Source organism: Pongo pygmaeus, chromosome 20 (assembly GCF_028885625.2).
Source record: "Pongo pygmaeus isolate AG05252 chromosome 20, NHGRI_mPonPyg2-v2.0_pri, whole genome shotgun sequence".
NCBI classification, from domain to species: Eukaryota; Metazoa; Chordata; class Mammalia; order Primates; family Hominidae; genus Pongo; species Pongo pygmaeus.
In genome coordinates this window covers 14956819-14981007 of record NC_072393.2, presented here as the reverse complement: position 1 = coordinate 14981007, position 24189 = coordinate 14956819, and the positions used below count along the sequence as shown (strand labels likewise).

The following is a 24189-nucleotide window of genomic DNA, read 5'->3' as shown; positions in this document are numbered from 1 at the left end:
GGCAGGACAAGGCAGAGACTTAAAGCAGGAGAGGGAAAACTAAGCAAAGAAAAAGGCAGAGACTTAAGACAAAGGAGGGAACTTCAAGGAAGAGCCCAAGATTGTAAAAAACCTAAGGCAGAACACTCAGGCTACTGCTGGCTCATTCCCTTCAGCGGCCCGCTCTGCCTCATCGTTGCAGGGTGTAATGTCCCTTTAAATAACTCTCTGCTGGCCGAGGGAGGTGGCTCATGCCTGTAATCCCAGCACTTTCAGAGGCCGAGGCGGGCGGATCACCTGAGGTCAGGAGTTCAAGACCAGCCTGACCAACATGGTGAAACCCCATCTCTACTAAAAATACAAAAATTAACCAGGCATGGTCACAGGCACCTGTAATCCCAGCTACTCAGGAGGCTGAGGCAGAAGAATCACTTGAACCTGGGAGGCAGAGGTTGCAGTGAGCAGAGATTGTGCCATTGTACTCCAGCCTGGGTGACAGAGCGAGATTCCATCTCAAAAAATAAAAAATAAAAATAACTCTCTGCTCTCTATTTTCCTTCAATAAATTCTCTTTTTGGCTAAAGTAGTCATTTTGGCCAAAATCTTTCTCTCAAGACAACAAAGAACTGAGGATTTCTGCCCTTCCCAGTATACAACTAGCGGGGATCCCACTGGCATTTTTCTTTGGACAGATAAAATTGGATGTATTTATCAAGAGCAACATGGTGTTTAACGGATGTATACATTGGGGAATAACAAGATCTAGCAAATTAATATATGCCTCATCTCATATAGTTATTATTTTGTGGTGAGAACACTTTACATCCACGCTCTTAGCATTTTTTAAGAATATAATTTATTATTAACTATAGTCACCATGCTTTGACCTCTTGAACTTCTTCCTCCTGTCTAACTGACATTTGTATCCCGCTGGGTGCAGTGGTTCACGCCATAATCCCAGCACTTTGGGAGGCTGGGGTGGGCAGATCGCTTCAGCCCAGGAGTTGAAGACCAGCCTGGGCAAAATGGAGAAACCCTAACTCTACAAAAAATATTAGCCAAGCATGGTGGTGCATGCCTGTGGTCCCCGCTACTCTGGAGGCTGAGGAGGAAGGATCACTTGAGCCCAGTAGTTTGAGGCTGCAGTGAGCTGTGACCACACCACTGCACTCCAGCCTGAGTGACAGTTAGACCCTGTCTCAAAAAAAAAAAAAAAAAAAAAGTGTATTGTTCGACCAACATCTCCCCAACCCAAGCTACTGGCATTTAGTTGATAGAGTCCAGGGATGCTGTTAAACAGTCTTCAGTGCATAGGGCTGTTCCTACAGCAAAGAATTATCTGGCCAATAAGGTCACAGTTGAGAAACCCTGACTGTAGGATGCAATGAATCTCTCAGTTTCTCTTCAAAGGTTCAGTCTGTTAACTTCCTTGTCTCTATGCCTCCCTGCCCCAAGTTACTGTAAACAGCCTTCCCGTCAGCGCTAATCAATAACTCACATCTGTTCCATCGGTCACACATTCTGCACCCATTCCACCCCTCAAAACCACACACATACCCTTCAAAACTGCACGTCCCACCATTGTAACTCACGTCCCCTTCCCCCTTCCTTATTTGGCAGAAATATTAGCAAGTAGCCAATCGGGTCAGCTTACATTGTGCAGTCTGACCCCAGCCCATGGGGGAAGGACATGGAGGCAGGGATTGCGTTAAGGATATAAAACCCCCCGGCCTCCTTCGTTCTCTGTGCTCTTGGATCTTGATTGACATGAGTGGCATCCTTCTGCAGAAGTAAATTGCCTTGCTGAGAGAACTTTTGCTTCAGTGCTGGTTTCACTTTGTGGCACCCAGCATTTATTCCTAGAACATTTTTATATTCAACATGACCTAAGGTGTAAAGGGATTCACATGAAAGTTTTTGTCATTTTCTTCATCCTTTCCATTGTCATCATAGGTCACTCATTCCCAGATCTAGAGAAAGTTTGATGCAGCAACTGTTGTTTGAGATGAGTGGCTTCACCTGCTCATCTTTCTATTGAATACATTTATAAGTGATGTTCTTCAAGAAATTCTTCAAAGCTAAACATAAGACAAAGTTTTTACATATCCTAGCAAGATAACATGACCATTTAAAAACTGATATGAAGCTACAGAAGAGACCTCAGGGATGAGAGGATTAGACCACCCACACAACTTCAGCCAGACCTCAGAGAAACAGACTGGCATTACACCCTAGTATAAGAAGAGACACTAAGCAGTGAGGTTTCTGTCTTCAGCCTGTAGATAGCAAAAATATTCGAAGAATTATCTCATGCCTTTACCAAGTCTCAGCTCAAATTTTGCAGCTTGACTATTCTGAAAATATATATATATTTTTTTTGAGATGGAGTCTCGCTCTGTTGCCCAGGCTGGAGTGCAGTTGCACAATCTCGGCTCACTGCAAGCTCCGCCTCCAGGGTTCACACCATTCTCCTGCCTTAGCCTCCCAAGTAGTTGGGACTACAGGCGCCCGCCACCACGCCCGGCCAATTTTTAGTAGAGATGGGGTTTCACCATGTTAGCCAGGATGGTCTCAATCTCCTGACCTTGTGATCCACCCGTCTCAGCCTCCCAAAGTGCTGGGATTACAGGCGTGAGCCACCGCGCCCGGCCAAAAATATTTTTAAATACTGGAAATTTTTATAAACTCTGAATTCCAAGGTAAAATAGCTCAGTTTACTTTATAAATGTGTGCCTGCATGCATGTATACATAAGCCATTGATTTTCCACCATTGTGGGGAAGAGGGTATAGGGTGAGACTTAACATTAAATGGGATTAAAGGAAATGATTAAGATACTGGGACTCTTAAGTTTGTAAATCACTGCCTCAGATATTTGGTTATATTTAACTAATAGGTACATGATACAGTTTGGATGTTTGTCCCCTCCAAATCTCACAGTGAAATGTAATCCCCAGTGCTGGAGGTGGGGCCTGGTGGGAGGTGTTGGATCATGGGGGAAAATCATTCATGAATGGTTTAGTAATCCCTTTGGTGTAAGTCAGTTCTTGCTCTGGTAGTTCACACCAGCTCAGGTTGTTTAAAAGAGTATGGAACCTCTCCACTCTCTCTCTTGCTCCTGGTCTCACTATGTGACGTGCCTGCTCCCGCTTTGCCTTCTGCCATGATTGCAAGCTTCCCGAGGCCCTCACCAGAAGCCAAGCAGATGTTGGTGCCATGTTTGTGCAGCCTGCAAAACAGTGAGCCAATTAAACCTCTTTTCTTGGGCCAGGCTTGGTGGCTCACGCCTGTAATGCCAGCACTTTGGGAGGCCAAGGCAAGAGGATCACGAGGTCAGGAGATTGAGACCATCCTGGCTAGCATGGTGAAACCCTGTCTCTACTAAAAATACAAAAAATTAGCCAGGCATTGTGGCAGGTGCCTGTAGTCCCAGCTGCTCAGGAGGCTGAGGCAAGAGAATGGTGTGAACCCAGGAGGCGGAGCTTGCAGTGAGCCGAGATTGCACCACTGCACTCCAGCCTGGGCAACAGAGTGAGACTCCGTCTCAAAAAAAAAAAAAAAAAAACTCTTTTCTTTATAAATTACCCAGCCTCAGGTATTCCTTTATAGCAATGCAAGAACAGCCTAATACAGAAAATTTCTGAAAATGTGAAAGCAGCTTTGGAACTGTGTAACAGGCAGAAGTTGGAAGAGTTTGGAGGGCTCAGAAGGAGGAAGGAATATGAGAGAAAGTTTGGAACTTCTTGGGACTGGTTAAAGTGTTGTGACCAAAATACTGATAGAGATATGGACAGTGAAGGTCAAGCTGAGGAGGTCTCAGATGAGGAACTTATTGGGAACTGGAGCAAAGGTCAGCCTTGTTATTCCCTGGCAAAGAAACTGGCAGCATTATGTCTATGTCCTAAGGCTTTCTGGAAGTTTGAACTTAATAGTAATGACTTAGAGAGTGTCTGGTGGGAGAAATTTCTAAGCAGCAAAGTGTTCAAGGAGAGGCATGGCTGCTTCTAACAGCTTACAGTCAGATGTGGGAGCAAAGGAATTAAAATTGAACGTTATATTTAAAAAGGGAAGCAGAGCAAAAAAACTTGGAAAATTCTCAACCTGGCCATGTGGTAAAGAAGGAAAGAGCATTTTCAGGGGAAGAATTTAAAAGGGCTGCAGAACAACCACTTGCTAAAGAGACTAACATGACTAAAAGGGAGCCAAGTGCTAAGATCCAAGACAAAAGGAAAAAAGGCTTTGAAAGCATTTCAGAGATCTTCCAGGCCACCTCTCCCATCACAAACCCAGAAGCCTAGGAGAAAAGAATGACTTAGGGGGCCAGTTCCAGGACCCCGCTGCCCTGTGCAGCCTTTGGACACTGTTCTCCATGTTCCAGCCACTCAAGTCTCCAGCCTTGGCTCAAAGGGGCCCAGGTATAGCTTGGGTTGCAGCTCTGCAGGTTGCAAGCTATAAGCTTTGGTGGTTCCAGGTAGTATTAAGCCTGCAGATGCTCAGATTGCAAGCATGAAGGAGGCTTAGTGGCTTCCACCTAGATTTCAAAGGATGTATGGAAAAGCCAGGGTGCCCAGGAAGAAGACTGACATTGGGGCATAGCTCCCACAGAGGAACTCTATTAGGATTGGATTCCCCCCTATCCCTACAAGAATCCCTACCAGGGCACTGCCTAGTGGAGCTGGAGGGCCACCTCCCTCCAGACCCCAGAATGGTAGATTCACTGGCAGCTTGTGCCCTCTGCCTGAAAAACCTGCAGGCACTCAACTCCAACCCATAAGAGCAGCCATGGGGGTTGCACCCTGCAAAGCCACAGGGCTGGAGCTGCCCAAGGCCTTGAGATCCCATATCTTGCACTTGTGTGTCTTGGACGCAGGATATAGAGTCAAAGGAGATTTTGGAGCTTTAAGATTTAATGACTGCTCTTCTGGGTTTACAACTTGCATGAGGCCTCTTGCCTTTTTCTTTTGGCCTATGTCTCCCTTTTGAAATGAGAATGTTTAACCAGTGCCCATACCACCATTTTCTCTTGGAAGTAAATAACATGTCTTTGATTTCACAGGCTCATGGGGAAGGAATTCATCTTCAGATGAGACTTTTGATTTGGGACTTGGGACTTTTGATTGAGTTGATGGTGGAACAACTTATGACTTTGGGGAGGTATTTAGAAGGGATGATTGTATTTTGCAATTTGAGAAGGTATTGAGATTTAAGGGGCAGGGGCAGAATAATATAGTTTAGATGTTTGTCTCCTCCAAATCTCTTGTTGAAATGTAATCCCCAATATTGGAGACGGGGACTGGTGGACGGTATTTGGATCATGGGGGCAAATCCCTCATGAATGGCTTAGCATCATCCCCTTGGTGTTGTCAGTTCTCACTCTAGTAGTTCATGTGAGATCTGGTTGTTTAAAAGAGCATGCAATCTCCCCTGCCTGCTCGCTCCCATTCTCATCATGTGATGTGCCTGCTCCTGCTTCACTTTCTGCCATGATTGTGAGCTTCCTGAGGCCCTCGCCAGAAGCTGAGCAGAGGCTGGTGCCGTGCTTGTACAGCCTGCAGAACCGTGAGCCCGTTAAACCTCTTTTCTTTATAAATTACCCAGTCTCAGGTATTCCTTTTTAGTAATGCAAAAACAGACTAACACAGTACATCTCTCCCTAAAAGTGCTTGGTATTTGCCTACATTTATGAAGAACATAGCATTAAATACAGCACCAAATAGGTGCTCAATATTTTCATGGAAAGAATTAATGCACATGTGTAAGAATCAAGCAGCACAGTCACCTAATGAGGAACAGCCAACTTTTTAAACAAACTTTTTCTTTTTGAGACAAAGTTTCACTCTTGTTGCCCAGGCTGGAGTGCAATGGCATGATCTCGGCTCACTGCAACCTCTGCCTCCTGGGTTCAAGCAATTCTCCTGCCTCAGCCTCCAGAGTAGCTGGGATTATAGGCTCCCACCACCACACCCAACTAATTTTTGTATTTGCAGTAGAGATGGGGCTTCACCATGTTGGCCAGGCTGGTCTCGAACCCCTGACCTCAGGTGATCCACCCACCTCGGCCTCCCAAAGTGCTGGGATTACAGGTATGAGCCACTGCGCCCGGCTTAAACAAACTTTTTAATGGAGAAAATATCCTCTGCCTGGCCGCCACCCCGTCTGGGAGGAAGTGAGGAGCGCCTCTGCCCGGTTGCCCCATCTGGGAGGTGAGGAGCGCCTCTGCCTGGCCGCCACCCCGTCTGGGAAGTGAGGAGCACCTCTGCCCGGCTGCCACCCCATATGGGAAGTGAGGAGCGCCTCTGCCCAGCCGCCCCTTCTGGGAGGTGAGGAGCGCCTCTGCCCGGCCGCCCCGTCTGGGAGGTGAGGAGCGCCTCTGCCTTGGCCGCCACCCCGTCTGGGAGGAAGTGAGGAGCACCTCTGCCCAGCTGCCCCATCTGGGAAGTGAGGAGCGCCTCTGCCTGGCTGCCACCCCCTATGGGAAGTGAGGAGCGCCTCTGCCTGGCCGCCCACTCTGGGAGGTGAGGAGCGCCTCTGCCCGGCCACTCCGTCTGGGAAGGGAGGAGCGCCTCTGCCCGGCCACCCCGTCTGGGAGGTGAGGAGCGCCTCTGCCCGGCCGCCACCCCGTCTGGGAGGAAGTGAGGAGCACCTCTGCCCGGCCGCCCCGTCTGGGAGATGAGGAGCGCATCTGCCCGGCCGCCCCGTCTGGGAAGTGAGGAGCGCCTCTGCCCGGCCGCCACCCCGTCTGGGAGGAAGTGAGGAGCGCCTCTGCCCGGCTGCCCCGTCTGGGAGATGAGGAGCGCATCTGCCCGGCCACCCCGTCTGGGAAGTGAGGAGCGCCTCTGCCTGGCCGCCCCGTCTGGGAGGTGAGGAGCGCCTCTGCCCGGCTGCCCCATCTGGGAAGTGAGGAGCGCCTCTGCCCGGCTGCCACCCCGTATGGGAAGTGAGGAGCGCCTCTGTCCGGCCGCCCCGTCTGGGAGGTGAGGAGCGCCTCTGCCCGGCCGTCACCCCGTCTGGGGGGAAGTGAGGAGCACCTCTGCCCGGCCGCCCCATCTGGGAGATGAGGAGCACCTCTGCCCGGCCGCCCCGTCTGGGAGGTGAGGAGTGCCTCTGCCCAGCCGCCACCCCGTCTGGGAGGAAGTGAGGAGCACCTCTGCCCGGCCGCCCCCTCTGGGAAGTGAGGAGCGCCTCTGCCCGGCCGCCCAGTGTGGGAAGTGAGGAGCACCAATGCCCGGCCGCCCTGTCTGGGAGGTGAGGAGCGCCTCTGCCTGGCCGCCACCCCGTCTGGGAGGAAGTGAGGAGCGCCTCTGCCCGGCCGCCCCCTCTGGGAAGTGAGGAGCGCCTCTGCCCGGCCGCCCCCTCTGGGAAGTGAGGAGCGCCTCTGCCCGGCCGCCCCCTCTGGGAAGTGAGGAGCGCCTCTGCCCGGCCGCCCCGTCTGGGAGATGAGGAGCGCCTCTGCCCGGCTGCCACCCGGTCTGGGAGGAAGTGAGGAGGGCCTCTGCCCGGGCGGCCCCGCCTGGGAAGCGAGGAGCGCCTCTGCCCGGGCGGCCCCGTCTGGGAAGCGAGGAGCGCCTCTGCCCGGGCGGCCCCGTCTGGGAAGCGAGGAGCGCCTCTGCCCCGCCGCCCTGTCTGGGAGGTGTACCCAACAGCTCCGAAGAGACAGCGACCATCGGGAGCGGGCCATGAGGACGATGGCGGTTTTGTTGAAAGGAAGGGGGGGGGAAGTGTGGGGAAAGGAAGGAGAGATCAGATTGTTGCTGTGTCTGTGTAGAAAGGGATGGGCATAGGAGACTCCATTTTGTTCTGACTAGGAGAAATTCTTCTGCCTTGGGATGCTGTTGATCTATGGCCTTTCCCCCAGCCCCATGCTCTCTGAAACATATGCTGTGTCAACTCAGGGTTAAATGGATTAAGGGCGGTGCAAGATGTACTTTGTTAAACAGATGCTTGAAGGCAGCATGCTCTTTTTTTTTTTTTTTTTTTTTTTAAAAACATTAAAGTTTATTTTTAAAAAGTCAACACAAACATATGTAAAAGTTCAAACAGATCAAATTCAATCTATGTCTCCCAGTCTACACCCCAGAAGGAACCAATTTTACCTGTTTCGTGTGTGTGTATTCTTGCAAACACAGTCTATGATTATACAAGTATTTACATGTATATATTTCTTTTTCATTTTAAGCAAACAGTAGAATTTGCCCTTTCTGGTACCTTTTAAATACCTTGCAGGGTACTTAATACCTTGGTGGTCATTCCACATATAAACTGCCTTTCTTTTTGATGGGTAGATCCTATGAATGAAAATTACAGATTACATAGAGTAATCATCCAGTCCTCAACACATGGGCATTCCTGTTTCCAATCTTTTGCAATTATGAACTGTTGCCAAGAACACCCTTGTTACTGGAAAGAGGTCCCAATCCAGACCCCAAGAGAAGGTTCTTGGATCTCACACAAGAATTTGAGGTAAATCTATAAAGTGAAAGCAAGTTTACTAAGAAAGTAAAGGAATAAAGAATGTCTATTCCACAGACAGAGCAGCCCTGAGGGCTGCTGGTTGCCTATTTTTATGGTTATTTCTCGATTATATGCTAAACAGGAGGTGTATTATTCATGTCTCCCCTTTTTTAGACCATCTCCCCTTTTTTAGACCATGACGTTGCCATGGCATTTGTGAACTGCCATGGTGCCAGTGGGAGTGTCATTTAGCATGCTAATATATTATAATTAGCAAATAATGAGCAGTGAGGATGCCCAGAGGTCACTCTTTTTTTTTTTTTTTTTTTTTTTTCTCTACATTTTATTTTTTATTTTTTTTGTTTTTTTTTTGCTGGTCATGGTGGTGCATGCCTGTAGTCTCAGCTACTTGAGAGGCTGAGGTGGGACGATCATTTGAGCCCAGGAGGTTGAGGCTACAGTGAGCCATGATTGTGCCACAGCACTTCAGCCTGGGTGACAGAGTAAGACCCTGTCTCAAAAAAAAAAAAAAAAAAAAAAAGAAGCAAAGTTATATGTATTTTAAATATTATAGGAACACACAATGTAGAAAGTGTAAGTATCCCATAATCCTACCCCACAAAGATAACCCACCATGGTCTGCAGTTTAGGACATATTTCTGTAAATTTTTTCCTTGCATTTAAAAAATACAGTGGTGCTCAACTTCATTAACAAAAAATGAAATACAAAGTAAACAAAAATGAGCATCGCCCCCTTTAGCTCTTAAAGATAAAACAAAAATGTAAAAACAGTAGTTATATCCATGTTGATGGCCACATAGCAAAATGGGTACACTCATACAATGTTGGTAGGAATATAAATTGGTTCAAGTTGAACATCTCAAACCTGAAAATCTGAAATGCTCCAAAATCTAAAAATTTTTTTTTTTTTTTTTTTTTTAATTTTTGTATTTTACTTTTTTTTTTTTTTTTTTTCTGAAGTATTTATTGATCATTCTTGGGTGTTTCTCGGAGAGGGGGATATAGCAGGGTCATAGGATAATAGTGGAGAGAAGGTCAGGAGATAAACACATGAACAAAGGTCTCTGGTTTTCCTAGGCAGAGGACCCTGCGGCCTTCTGCAGTGTTTGTGCCCCTGAGTACTTGAGATTAGGGAGTGGTGATGACTCTTAAAGAGCATGCTGCCTTCAAGCATCTGTTTAACAAAGCACATCTTGCACCACCCTTAATCCATTTAACCCTGAGTTGACACAGCACATGTTTCAGAGAGCAGGGGGCTGGGGGAAAGGCCATAGATCAACAGCATCCCAAGGCAGAAGAATTTCTCCTAGTCAGAACAAAATGGAGTCTCCTATGCCCACCTCTTTCTACACAGACACAGCAACAATCTGATCTCTCCTTCCTTTCCCCACACTTCCTCCCCTTCTCTTCAACAAAACCGCCATCGTCCTCATGGCCCGCTCCCGATGGTCGCTGTCTCTTCGGAGCTGTTGGGTACACCTCCCAGACAGGGCAGCCGGGCAGAGGCGCTCCTCACCTCCCAGACAGGGCGGCTGGGCAGAGGCGCCCCTCGCTTCCCAGACGGGGCCGCCCGGGCAGAGGCGCTCCTCTCCTCCCAGACGGGGCGGCCGGGCAGAGGCGCTCCTCACTTCCCCGACGGGGCCGCCCGGGCAGAGGCGCTCCTCGCTTCCCAGACGGGGCCGCCCGGGCAGAGGCGCTCCTCAGTTCCTCCCAGACCGGGTGGCAGCCGGGCAGAGGCGCTCCTCACCTCCCAGACGGGGCGGCCGGGCAGAGGCGCTCCTCACTTCCCCGACGGGGCGGCCGAGCAGAGGCGCTCCTCACTTCCCAGAGGGGGCGGCCGGGCAGAGGCGCTCCTCACTTCCCAGACGGGGCGGCCGGGCAGAGACGCTCCTCACTTCCTCCCAGATGGGGTGGCGGCCAGGCAGAGGCACTCCTCACTTCCCAGACTGGGCGGCCGGGCAGAGGCGCTCCTCACCTCCTAGACGGGGCGACCAGGCAGAGGCGCTCCTCACTTCCCAGACGGTGTGGCGGCTGGGCAGAGGTGCTCCTCCCTTCCCAGATGGGGCAGCCAGGCAGAGGCGCTCCTCACTTCCTCCCAGATGGGGTGGCAGCCAGGCAGAGGCGCTCCTCACTTCCCAGAGGGGGCGGCCGGGCAGAGGTGCTCCTCACTTCCTCCCAGATGGGGTGGCAGCCGGGCAGAGGCACTCCTCACCTCCCAGACGGGGCGGCCGGGCAGAGGTGCTCCTCATCTCCCAGACGGGGCGGCCGGGCAGAGGTGCTCCTCATCTCCCAGACGGGGCAGCCGGGCAGAGGTGCTCCTCACTTCCTCCCAGACGGGGTGACGGCCGGGCAGAGGCGCTCCTCACCTCCCAGACGGGGCGGCCGGGCAGAGGCGCTCCTCACCTCCCAGACGGAGTGGTCAGGCAGAGGCGCTCCTCACTTCCCATATGGGGTGGCGGCCGGGCAGAGGCGCTCCTCACTTCCCAGATGGGGCAGCCGGGCAGAGGTGCTCCTCACTTCCTCCCAGACGGGGTGGCAGCCGGGCAGAGGCGCTCCTCACCTCCCAGACGGGGTGGCCGGGCAGAGGCGCTCCTCCCTTCCCAGACGGAGTGGCCAGGCAGAGGCGCTCCTCACCTCCCAGAGTGGGCGGCCGGGCAGAGGTGCTCCTCACTTCCTCCCAGACGGGGTGGCGGCCAGGCAGAGGCGCTCCTCACCTCCCAGACGGGGCGGCCGGGCAGAGGCACTCCTCACCTCCCAGAGTGGGCGGCCGGGCAGAGGCGCTCCTCACTTCCCAGAGTGGGCGGCCGGGCAGAGGCGCTCCTCACTTCCCATAGGGGGTGGCAGCCGGGCAGAGGCGCTCCTCACTTCCCAGATGGGGCAGCTGGGCAGAGGTGCTCCTCACTTCCTCCCAGATGGGGTGGCGGCCAGGCAGAGGCGCTCCTCACCTCCCAGACGGGGCGGCCGGGCAGAGGCACTCCTCACCTCCCAGACGGGGCGGCTGGGCAGAGGCGCTCCTCACCTCCCAGAAGGGGCGGCTGGGCAGAGGCGCTCCTCACTTCCCATATGGGGTGGCAGCCGGGCAGAGGCGCTCCTCACTTCCCAGACGGGGTGGCGGCCAGGCAGAGGCGCTCCTCACTTCCCAGATAGGGCAACAGGGCAGAGGCGCTCCTCACTTCCTCCCAGACGGGGCGGCCGGGCAGAGGTGCTCCTCATCTCCCAGACGGGGCAGCCGGGCAGAGGCGCTCCTCACTTGCTCCCAGACGGGGTGGCAGCCGGGCAGAGGCGCTCCTCACATCCCAGATGATGGGCGGCCGGGCAGAGACGCTCCTCACTTCCTAGACGGGGTGGCGGTGGGGCAGAGGCTGTAATCTTAGCACTTTAAGAGGCCAAGGCAGGAGGCTGGTAGGTGGAGGTTGCAGAGAGCCGAGATCACACCACTGCACTCCAGCCTGAGCACCATTGAGCATTGAGTTAGCGAGACTCCGTCTGCAATCCCAGCACCTCGGGAGGCCGAGGCAAGCAGATCACTCGAGGCCAGGAGCTGGAGACCAGCCCGGTCAACACGGCGAAACCCCGTCTCCACCAAAAATACAAAAACCATTCAGGCGTGGCGGCGCGCGACTGCAATCCCAGGCACTCGGCAGGCCGAGGCAGGAGAGTCACAGGAGCCCGAGGCAGGGAGGTTGCAGCGAGCCGAGATCCCGGCAGTACAGTCCAGCTTCGGCAACAGAGGGAGACCGAAAAAAGAAGGAGAGGGAGACCGAAAAGAGGGAGAGGGAGAGGGAGAGGGAGAGGGAGAGGGAGAGGGAGAGGGAGAGGGAGAGGCAGCATGCTCTTTAAGAGTCATCACCACTCCCTAATCTCCAGTACCCAGGGGCACAAACACTGCAGAAGGCCGCAGGGTCCTCTGCCTAGGAAAACCAGAGACCTTTGTTCATGTGTTTATCTCCTGACCTTCTCTCCACTATTATCCTATGACCCTCCCATATCCCCCTCTCCGAGAAACACCCAAGAATCATCAATAAATACTTCATAAATTAAAAAAAAAAAAAAAAAAAAAAAAAGAAAATATCATCCAATAAATCAACCAAGTGTGACCCATCCTTGTGTGAGCCATCCTAGAACATCACCCACTGTGGACCAGGTTGCCAGTGTTATAAACATGTGCTCCCCAAGTCAATCAATAAGAGAAGTTATCTGGGGAAGAGCAATGTATGATCTTACTGTGCTAGGTTTGAAGGCATCAGGCACAGCCCTTCTAGAGAGTGTGTATTTCTCAGACCTAGCTCTTCTCATTCTGATCTTTTTGAACCATTTCTTGTTTTGTCCCCAGACCTGCTAGAGGCACTGCATCTTCTGGGTCAGCTCATTAAGAGAGGCAAGGACAAGAAGAGTCTTGAGTGGGACCTAGACAGTGGCACCTGTTGACTGAAAAGGCAGTACACCAGAAGATGAAGACACCCTGCAGGGTGTTGATGATGGTGAAGAGATAGGCAACAGCATAGCAACTGGGCCCACCTGCAGAATGCCCAAACACCAGGTGCAGCCCAAGATGAACAGCTGATCTGTCACCTTGAATGTCAGCATCCTGGATTGGATGAGAAAAGAGGCCCATAATACACCCATAATAACAAAGTCTATTTCATCTCCATCCCATGGATATCTCTGCCCTCTCCTGTTGGTGATTTCTCAGACTGAGTTTTGATCAACCTAGATCTTTACTGTTGATAATTCCCCACAAAAGAAATGCCATTTGGATCCAGGAAAGCATTTTAACTTGGACCAGGGAGAGTAGTGACACTTCATAATATGGGTTTCAAAAGAAGTGTGATGATCAACACAAAAAAAATCAGTTGCATTTCTATGCACTAACAATGAACAACCCAAAAAGGAAATTGAGAAAACAAATCCATTTACAATAGCATCAAAAACAATAAAATACTTTGGAATTAACCTAACCAACGAGATGAAGAACCTGTACACTGAAAGCTAAAAAGCATTGCTGAAAGAATTTAAAAGAGACACAAATAGACATACTATGTTCATGGGCTGAATGACTTAATATTTTTGCAGAAACAGAAAAACATCCATCCTAAAACTCATATGAAATCTCAAGAATACCAAACCAAGAAGTCAAAACCATCTTGAAAAAAAACAGAGTTGGACATCTCACACCACACTTATTTCAAAATTTATTGTAAAACTACAGTAATCAACACAATACAGTAATGGCATAAAGATAAGACATATAGACCAATGGAATCGAGTAGGGAGCCCAGAAATAAAACTTCATATATATAGTCAAATGAATTTTGACAAGGGCGCCAAGACCATTCAATGGGGAAAGGACAGTCTTCAACAAATGGTGATGGGAAAACTGGACATGCACATGCAAAAGAATGAAGTTGGACTCTTTTCTTACACCATATAAAAAAATTAACTCAGCTGGGCATGGTGGCTCACACCTGTAATCCCAGCACTTTGGGAGGCTGAGGCAGGCAGATCACAAGGTCAGGAGATCAAGACCATCCTGGCTAACATGGTGAAACCCCATCTCTACTAAAAATACAAAAAATTAGCCAGGCATGGTGGCACACGCCTATAGTCCCAGCTACTCAGGAGGCTGAGGCAGGAGAATCACTTGAACCAGGGAGGCGGAGGTTGCGGTAAGCCAAGATTGTGCCATTGCACTCCAGCCTGAGCAACACAGGAAGACTCCGTCTCAAAAAAGCAAAAACAAACAAATAAACAAACAAAAATTAACTCATAATACATCAAAGACCTAAATGCAACAGCTGAAACAATAAGACTCTTAGAAGAAAACATGGGGGTAAGCCTCACGACATTAGATTTGCAATGATTTTTTGGATATGACATCCAAAGAAAACAAAAAATATCTATAAGTTGGACTACATCAGGATACAATTAATAAAGTAAAAAGGTAACCCCTAGAATGGGAGAAAATATTTGCAAATCATATATCTGATAAGGGGTTAATATTCAGAATATATAAAGAACTTCTACAACTCAACAACAACAAAAAAAAGAATTTAAAAATGGGCAAAGGACTTGGACATTTTTCCACAGATGATATACAAATGGTCACAACTAAGAAGGAAAAGCCCAATGTGTGTTCTTCTAGCCTCTGCTTCTGTCATGTTTGTCAATGTTCCATTAGCCAAAGAAAGTCACATGACCAAGCTCATCTTCAAAGTTTGGAGAAATAAACTCCACCTCTTGATAGGAGGAGCTGCAAAGTCACATGGAAAAGAGATATACATAGAGGAATAGAAGAAGTCATTGTGACAACCATCTACCACTGCATCATTACTTAACAAGAATATGCAAATTAAACCTAAGAAACTGCTGCATACCCACTAATGTAGCTCAAATTAATTTAAGTGACAGCACCACGTGTTGCCAAGGATGTGAAGCAATGAAACTTTCATTCATTAATGTACAAATTGAGGTATAAATGGTTTCAACCACATTGAAATACTGTCTGGAAAGATCTACTAAAGCTAAAGATAGGTCTCCGCCAAAATCCAGTAATTCCATTCCTACATTTATACTCAAGAGAAATGAATACCTATGTCCACAGTATGACTTAGCAAGAACATTCACAGCAGCTTTATTCATAACAATAAAACCTGCAGGATTATTCACAATAGCCAAGATATGGAATCAACCTAACTGTCCATCAGTGGATGAATGGATAAAGAAAATGTGGTATAGCTACACAATGGAATACTATTCGGCCTTAATGAGGAAGGAAATTCTGTCATTTGTGATAACACGGATGAACCTGGAGGACAGAACTCAAATGTTTGTAAGCAGAATAGAATTTTTAAATTGTGGTATATTCAGACTGTGGACTATTACATGGCAATTAAAAAGCATAAACTACTGATAATACAACATAGATAAATCTCAATGACACTATATTAAGTGAAGAAAACAGACACAAGAGGGCTGTTTATGGTTCCATTTACATGAATAGGAAAAACAAATCTATGGTGATAGAAGTCAGAATAGTGGTAACCTTTGAGGATGAGGTGGGGCCCAAGGGAAATTTCTGGGATGATAAAATATTTTGATGGGTCCCATGGTGGGTATAGACATATACAAAATTCACCAAGGTGTACTAAGATTTATTAACATTTATGTAAGTTATACCTAAGAGAACTTTAAAACCAAAAAAAAAAGAACAAGTAAAAATGGAGACTAGTCCCCTGGGTCTGCCACTGTAGAGAGAGTCAGGCCTGTCACATGCCACCCAGATGACTTTGATAGCCCACTTTAACTTGCTGGGCCTCAGCTTCCTCATCTGGGAATTGGGGATGATAACTTTGGGAATGAGTACATACCTCAAAGTGTCAGTGTGAGGACTAAATTAAAAGATGCAAAGCTTCAGGCAGTGGCTACTATTAATAGTAAACTCTAAATAAGTATTTACTATCATTATGATGAATGGTTGAATGTTCAGTAATAGGGAAAAGGATGATCACTTTATACGAATAAAAGTAACAATTTGTTGGAAATGCAAAAAATGTCAGTATCTAAGTTCATTGCTTCAAAACATATATATGTATGTATATACATAAATTTAAAAACTGACAGAATGACAAAGATTTTTCAGCAATACATAATCATGGTGGGAGAGTTTAACATACCTCTCTCAATAAATGCTAGATCACAGATCAATATTTATTAATGTGTAGATGGTTTTTAAACACATATGCTTGATCTAGCAGACATTTGTAGAATACAATACATTGATTTCAACCATCCATGAAGTATTTATAAAAATTGACATATACTAAGTGCATCAGTTAGGAATTACATTCAGGTGAAATAAACCTCCCACCAAAAACAAAAACAAACAAACAAAAAGTCTTGTACCAGTAAGAAGTGCATATTTTTTATGTATGGGACATCCAGAAATAAATAGTCGAGGGCTGCTGCAATCATATAAATATGCCAATTCTATTAAATATATCCTAAATATTTTTTAGATTACAGAAGCAAGATGGATATGACTTCTGGCCACACTCTTCTTAGCCTGTGGCTTTTACCCTTATGGTCACAGGAGGGCTCCTCCAGCTCTAGACATGTCTGATTGTCCAAAAGGCAAGAAGTAGAGAGATGTGGCTACATGAAACCATCCCTGAACACATCTTCCCCAGAGTCACATCCAGTGACTTCTCATATTCATACTAGCCAGGACCAGAGGAAATGGCCTGCCCTTGCTTGCAAGAAGGGCTGGGAGATGGAAGCTTTTTATTATTATTATTATTTTTGAGACAGAGTCTCACTCTGTTGCCCGGGCTGGAGTGCAGTGGCGCAATCTCGGCTCACTGCAACCTCCGCCTCCTGGGTTCAAACAATTCTCCTGCCTCAGCCTCCCAAGTAGCTGGGATTACAGGTGCATACCACCAAACCTGGCTAATTTTTGCATTTTTAGTAGAGAGGGGGTTTCACCATGTTGGCCAGGCTGGTCTCGAACTCCTGACCTCAGGTGATCCCCCAGCCTCAGCCTCCCAAAGTGCTGGGCTTACAGGCATGAGCCACCGTGCCCAGTCGGGAGATGGAAGCTTTTTAATAGTGCACACTACCAATCTGAACAGAAAACCCAGGTTCTTTTCTAAGGAGAAAGGGGCAATTTTGGTTGGCAGCTAGAAGAATAAGCCACACCAGACCTAATAGCAAATTTCAGCAAATACCTAGGACTCAGTAACAAAGAGGCCACATACTCTTCTCACCGTGTAATTAAATTAGAAACCAACAACAAAAAGGCAACTAAGAAATAGCCATATAACATGCAAGAACCTTCCAGAAAGGTAGAAACATTCTATATCTGGAATGGAGTGTTGGTTACATGCATGTATGCATCTGTCAAACTCATCCAACTGTACACTTCAGATGTATGCATTTCACTAAAAGTCATTATACCTCTATGAAAATATATCCACGTATTAGTTTTGAAAAATCTAATTCCAAATAGATGGGTCAAAGAATAAATGATAATGGAGGTTAAGACAATACTTACAATTAAACCAAAATGAAAATACAATACATTGAAACAGGATGCAGCTAAAGGAGTATTATGAGGGAAAGTCATAGCCCCATGTGTTTATATTTTTACAAAATGGAAGTTAATTAGCAAGGGGCCCACAGTATGGATGAGACATGGATAAAGGCAGGCTGCCATTCCTAATGTTCTCTCTTCCCACGTGGGTTCTTTTGTGTACAGTGAGTGAGGAGCTGTGCCTGAAGGCTTTCTCACACTGATTACATTGATACGGTCTCCCTGCACTGTGTGTTCTCACATGTACAATAAGATGTGAAGACTGACCAAAGGCTCGCCCGCATTCCTGGCATGCATAGGGCTTCTTGCCACTGTGAGTCCTTGCATGTTTTCTGAGGGATGAGGGCTCACTGAAGGCTCGCCCACATTCCTGGCACACATAGGGCTTCTCTCCAGTGTGAGTTCGCATGTGACTCTTCAGGGTTGAAAGACGACTCAAGACCTGACCGCAAGTCCCACACTCATACAGTTTCTCCCCAGTGTGTATCCTCTTGTGCACATTCAGATGAGTGCTCGTCCGGAAGGGCTTGCCACACTGGTTGCATTCATATGGTTTCTCTCTGGTATGGGTTCGCAGATGTGTCTTCAGTGAAGAGTGTTCCCTGAAGGCTTTCCCACACTGGCTGCATTCAAAGGGCTTCTCTCCAGTGTGAGTTCTCACATGGCTCCTGAGGGATGATGGCTGATTGAAGGCTTTCCCACACTCTTTACACTCATAGGGCTTCTCTCCTGTGTGGTTTCTCTGGTGCAAAATCAGGTTAAAGTTCCTCGTGAAGGTTTTCCCACACTGACTACATTCAAATGGCTTCTCTCCAGTATGGGTTCTCATGTGTCGCCGGAGATTCGAGGAATACTTGAAGGCTTGCCCACATTCCTGACAGTCAAAGCACTTCTCTGCAGTATGAGTCTTCTCGTGCCTGATAAGGTCAGAGCTGTATCTGAAGGATTTTTCACATTTGTCACATGCGTAGGTTTTATCCCCACTACGGATTTTCTCGGGCACAATTAGGTGGGCACTCTGGAAGAAGGAATTTCTAATCTCTTGACATTCATAGGACGCCTCTCCAGCATGAATTCTCTGGTACTGGAAAAGTGGTTCAATGCTGTTAAAAGGTTTCTCAAGTTCATCATATTTATAGAGTTTTTCTCCAGGCTGAGGTTGCTCCTGTTGATGAAAGAAAATGTGAAGACCAAAGGCCTTATTAGATTCACAGATATTCTCCCCTATGTGAAATGAATGTAAGAAAAAGTTCTACATCTGATACTTTTACCATTTATGGAGTCCATACCATTTCTACCCAGAGTTCCCTCAAGTGGAATAGGGTGGATACTCTGTTGCAAAGAGCTATCTTTTCATTATTTTCATGGGGCTTCTTAGATGCAGAATTTTTCCAATTTGTGTAAGGCTAAATTAAGTCTTAAACACTTTGTATCTGTGTCGTACCTGTGAAAATGCTTACTTGTAAGAACATGATCTACGTTTAGTTTTCCACCAATTCATGACATTCACGGACTCTCTCCCAAGAAACTGCTTCCTTCTGGGTAAACACTTCTTGCCTCGAATCTCTCTTGGCTCTTGGGCTGCTTTTCTAACTTACAGTTAACCCCAGACTCAACCTATTACAGAGAACCACGAATAATCCCTGGTGAGCCTTACCCCTTTCACATCAAGGGACAGGATCTCTGTAAAAGTATCTTGGCTAGGAATTGCCTCTTGGGGTTGACATTGAGGTTCTGAAATCAATTAGGGAAGAAAAAGTTAAGCACACAGAGAAAGAAACTGTGGGATCAAGGTCACCTAAAAAGTAGGCAAGGCACATGAGGACTTTTTTTTCCAAATACTGATCCTAAGTACGGGAAGAAACTGCAATGAGAAGGAATGCATCTAAAAGTTAGGAAAATTTTAAGGTGTGTGGCTAGGTGAGAAGTTATGTAATCAGAGGAACATGGGAAGGAAATAGTAGGTCATTTACCAAAAAAGGATTCTATGAAGATTGTGACTAATGTTGAGGAAAACTATTAGCAAGAATATACAGTAGGGAGGAAATGGATAAAATATACACATGGAAATATTAAATATGAAGAGAAAGTATGACAGATCTTTCTAGGAGATTAATGTAAAGTTTCAGAGATGAAAAAGGAAAGGGAAAAAGGAAAGAAGGTGGCATTTAATAAGGGAGCTCAACCAAACAGGCTTCTCAGTCAAGGGTATGAATAGGTTGCCCTGATAGACAATTTCCAAACTGGACACTCCCCTTACTGACCAGAGCTGATGCTCACCTGATCCGCCTGGGCTTACCTGCACAGGTGTCTGAGAGGATGCCCCTGTCAGTGGTCCACTGCTCTCCTCTTTCTTCCAAATAAGACAACGCATTGGGTTTGCACAGTTGATCAGCTGCTCATGAGAAAAAAACATATGTTGTGGGAGGACTGTGCCATGCCCTGACACCAGGGCCAATATTCTCAAGTCTTTAGGGGCTCTAGAGATGGCAGTGGCAAAATGCATGTGCCTAAATTCTGATGGACACAGCCAAACTCTTTCACTGAGCAACTAAATACAAGTTCCCTCACTGGGTCCCAGAGGACACTGAGGCTCTCCGGTCTACAAAACCAAGGGCCTAGCTAAGGAATACATTTGAGAAGCCCAAAAGCTTTTAATCACAGAGAGACAGAGCAGTAAAAAGATCTTCATTCCACAGAAAGGCCAGTAGACTGGAAGCTCGTGAAGGTGGGAATTATCTGTTTTTTCACCTCTAAGTTTCCCAGACTTGCACAATTTCTGGAGCTTATGGTTGCTACATAAATGTGATGAAAAGACAAAGCCTTGGCCGGGCGCAGTGGCTCATGTCTGCAATCCCAGCACGTTGTGAGGCTGAGGCAGGTGGATCACTTGAGCCCAGAAGTTCAAGACCAGTCTGGGAAACATGGCAAAACTCCATCTCTACAAAAAAATACAAAAATTAGCCAGGTGTGATGACGCACCCTGTGGTCCCAGCTACTTGGGAGGCTGGGGTGGGAGGATCACCTGAGCCCAGGAAGCGGAGGTTGCAGTGAGCCAAAGGTTGCAGTGAGCCAAGGTCACGCCATCACACTCCAGCCTAGGCAACAGAGCAAGACTCTGTCTCAAAAAAAAAAAAAAAGGAAAGAAAAGACGAAGCCGCCTTACCCACAGAGGCCAGGTTCCTGTAGTTCTCCAGCATCACATCTCTATACAGGCTCCTCTGAGTAGAGTCCAGAAACACCCATTCTTCTGGGGTGAACACCACAGCCACATCTGCAAAGGTGACTGGTTCCTAAAACACACATCCATCCCGGCTCAGCCAGGGACCACCCTCACCAGTACGCCAGAGGATGCTGGAGGATGGCAGGCCTGGGGAAGGGAAACCCCAGGCAGAGGACTTTCAGACAGGGTTCTGAGATCCCCCAGAATCTGGCCCTTAGCTCAGGACTCTGAACTAGAACTCCTCTCTCTACTCTCCACTCCTTAAGTAAGAACAGCAAGAGGCGATAACTAATGTTGCAAGTCCTCGACCTCAGGACAGGACTTATCTATTGACAAGGAGCCAGGAAGCTCTTGCAGATTTGTCCCCCTTCTAGCTCCAGGGTCCAGCAGACCTGAGCATGGTACAGGCAAGAGGGAACTATCTGGAAAATGACTCAACTCTTTGTTCAGTGAGACCATGAAGACCACAAAATGAGGACGGCTGACATCCTTGCTTTGTTTTCCCTCTTGGTGCTCAGCAGCCTGGGGAGGGTCTGAATGAGGTGGTGGGATCATGGCCCACGCTCCCTTGCTGACACCCACTGCAAGAGGCCCAGTACCTGAAAGCATGAAGACCAACCCCATGAGATGACCCAGACAGGTCACAGGAAGAGGGCAAGTCCAGCCTTTGGGCACAGCAGTGTTCTTTTAGAACAAGAAGTTCTTACCTACCTGTGAACAGGCGGTTGGCAGCCCAGGAGCCATAGCTTCTTCCTCCACTTTGTCCTCCTGAAGCCAGGCAGGGTCTCGTGCAGGCACAGCTAGGGGAGAAGGGAAGAGGCATGAGGGTTGGTGCCTGGCCTACTGGGCACACTCACAGGCCCCAAGGCTGCTCACCCTGGCTGTGAGTGATCACGTGTACACACACACATGCACACACTCACAGGGACACACATGCAGACACATATCTGCAAGTTCTTGCACATGCATGCATGCAATCACATTCACACACGTACACACAGACATGCACACATATACACACAAACACATGCACCTGTTCATATATATAACATATACACACAGACCAGCACACAAAGAGACATATAGACATGCACACACACACACAGACACACACACACACACACACACACACACACACGCCTTCATTCCATATCCCAAGAGCCATAGACTCCATAATTCACCAGGAGACTCCAAAGCTCCTGCAGCCCCCACCACTGTCCCCTGACAGCTTTGGGACAGCTCTTCCTCCCCGGCTGCCTGGCCCCTTCCTCTGCCCCGCTACACTGCAGGGCTAGTGGTGCTCCAGGACTTACCACAAGTTTTCCAAGGCAGATAAACCACAACCAACCTGCAAGTCTGCCTTAAAAGGAAACTCCCTTCCCACCTGCTTTCAAATCAACACCACTCCTCGCTCTGCACCAGGCATCCTCCTTCTGGCCTATGACAGACAAGCAAGCAACTCCCAGATCATCCCTCATCCCCTGCATCCTCACCTCTCCCTCCCAATGGGACCTTTCCCCTCACTTTTTAAACCTGACCCACACCCAATCCCTGACCCCACATGTGTTTTCTGCAGCTGCCATAACAAAGTATCACAGACTGAGTGGCTTAAAACCACAGAAATGTATCCTCTCGCAGTTTTAGAGACCAGGAGTCCAAAATTAAGCTCAGCAGGGCCAGGCCTCCTCTGACGCTCTGAGAAGAGTCCTTCCTTGCCCCTCCCTGGCTTCTGGTGGCGGCCATCGACGCTTGAGGCTCCTTGGCTTGTGGATGCATCACTCCAATGTCTGCCTCCCCCGTTGCACGGTCCCCTCCCTGTGTGTCTGTCTTCACGTGGCATCTTCCTCGTCTCATAAGGACAGTCCTGTTGGATTGGGGCCCACCCTTGTGACCTCCTAACTTGGTTACAGCTGCAAAGACCCTATTTCCAATAAGGCCACATTTACAGGGTTAGGACTTCAGCAAGTCTTTCTGGAGGGGCACAATTCAAGCCATAACACCCCACTTTTCCCTTGGGCTACCTCTATCTCTTCATTCCCTATCGTGGGCTATCCACCCTCTGTGCCCACTTCCTCCCCTCCCTCTTGCTTCCCATCTCCACTGTTCCAAGGGCTGGCACCACCCTGGAATCACCAGTGACCTCCATCCATGCTGGGAAATCCCACTGATGTGTGCTCATCATCCAATCTCTCCTGGGTTTGTTGTTGTTGTTTTGAGCCAGAGTCTTGTTCTGTCACCCAGGCTGGAGTGCAGTGGCACAATCACAGCTCACTGCAGCCTCAAACTCCTGGGCCCAAGTGATCCTCCCACTTCAGCCTCCCAAGTAGCTGAGACTACATGTGTGCACCACCACACCCAGTTAATTTTTTTTTATTTTTTTAGAGATGGGGGTCTCACTATGCTGCCCAGGCTAGCCTTGAATTCCTAGCCTCAAGCGATCCTCCCACCTCAGCCCCCTGAGTAGCCAGGATTACAGCTGTAAGCCACTGTACCTAGCCAATCCCTCCTTCTTGTAGCCCACCCAGCCTGTGATCGGTGATCACAACCCCAGCCTCCTCTTTTTCCTATAAGAGCTTCTTCTCCAATATGTTGCTGGCGTCCACAGGTTGCAGGCCCTCCTCTTCATGTCTCCCTCAATTCTCTCTGCCTTGGTGTGCAACCTCACCCATTCTCTGGGTGTCAATTCCCCAATCTTCATGATGAAGCCCAAATCTCCAGGTTGACTCTCACATCTGAACACCAGACCATGTACCCAACCATTGGCTCAAATCTTTCTGCCCATCTAAGGGAACAGGAATAGAAGGTACCCAAAATGAGGTCCAGAGGTCAGAGCTTCCAACCATGGAGAATTTGTTCCAGGCCTGGAAACCGCATAGCATTTGCCCTGATGGGTTTTAAACTTGCTCAGGACCCATGACCCCTTTTTCTCCTTTTGAAATGGGAATGTCTATCCTTTGCTTGCCCCATCACTGTATTTTGGAAGCAGATCACTTGCTTTCTGATTTCTCACAGGTTCGCAGATGAAGAGGAATTTTGCCCCACAATGGACCACACTCTGAGTCTCTCTCATACCTGCTGTAGATGACTGACATGATGAGTTGTGGGATTCTCATCAGATGAGATGAGGCTTTGAGTTGATGGTGCTTAGATGAGATTTTGCACTTAAGAGTTGACGCTGGAATGGATTAAAACTTTGAGGATGTCAGGATCACGTGAGTGTATTCTGCATGTGGGAAGGACATGAATTTGGGGGAACTAGAGAACAGACTGCTATGGTTTGAACTGTGAACCCCCCAAAAAAGAGAAGTCTTAACCCCCAGTACTTCAGAATGTGACCTTATTTGGAAATAGGATTGTTGCAGATGTAATGAGTTTAGACGACACGAGAATAGGGTAGGCCCTTAATCCAATACGATGGTTCTCCTAAC

At 48.2% G+C, this 24189-nt stretch overlaps 1 protein-coding gene across 5 annotated transcripts in view; it reads right to left on the bottom strand.

Moving 5' to 3' along the window:
• Window positions 1-13627: 13627 nt before the first annotated feature.
• Window positions 13628-24189, bottom strand: part of ZNF333 (zinc finger protein 333) — a 32905-nt gene continuing 22343 nt past the window's right edge. For all 5 annotated transcript variants that reach the window (XM_063658730.1, XM_054461771.2, XM_054461770.2 and 2 more), the window contains 5 exons: window positions 21473-21561; window positions 20705-20831; window positions 19838-19933; window positions 19196-19272; window positions 13628-18703 (listed from right to left, as the gene is read on the bottom strand). In XM_063658730.1, coding sequence (XP_063514800.1) covers window positions 17606-18703; window positions 19196-19272; window positions 19838-19933; window positions 20705-20831; window positions 21473-21561 — 1487 coding nt within the window. In that variant the 3' untranslated portion in view covers window positions 13628-17605. The remainder of the gene's footprint in view (window positions 18704-19195; window positions 19273-19837; window positions 19934-20704; window positions 20832-21472; window positions 21562-24189) is intronic.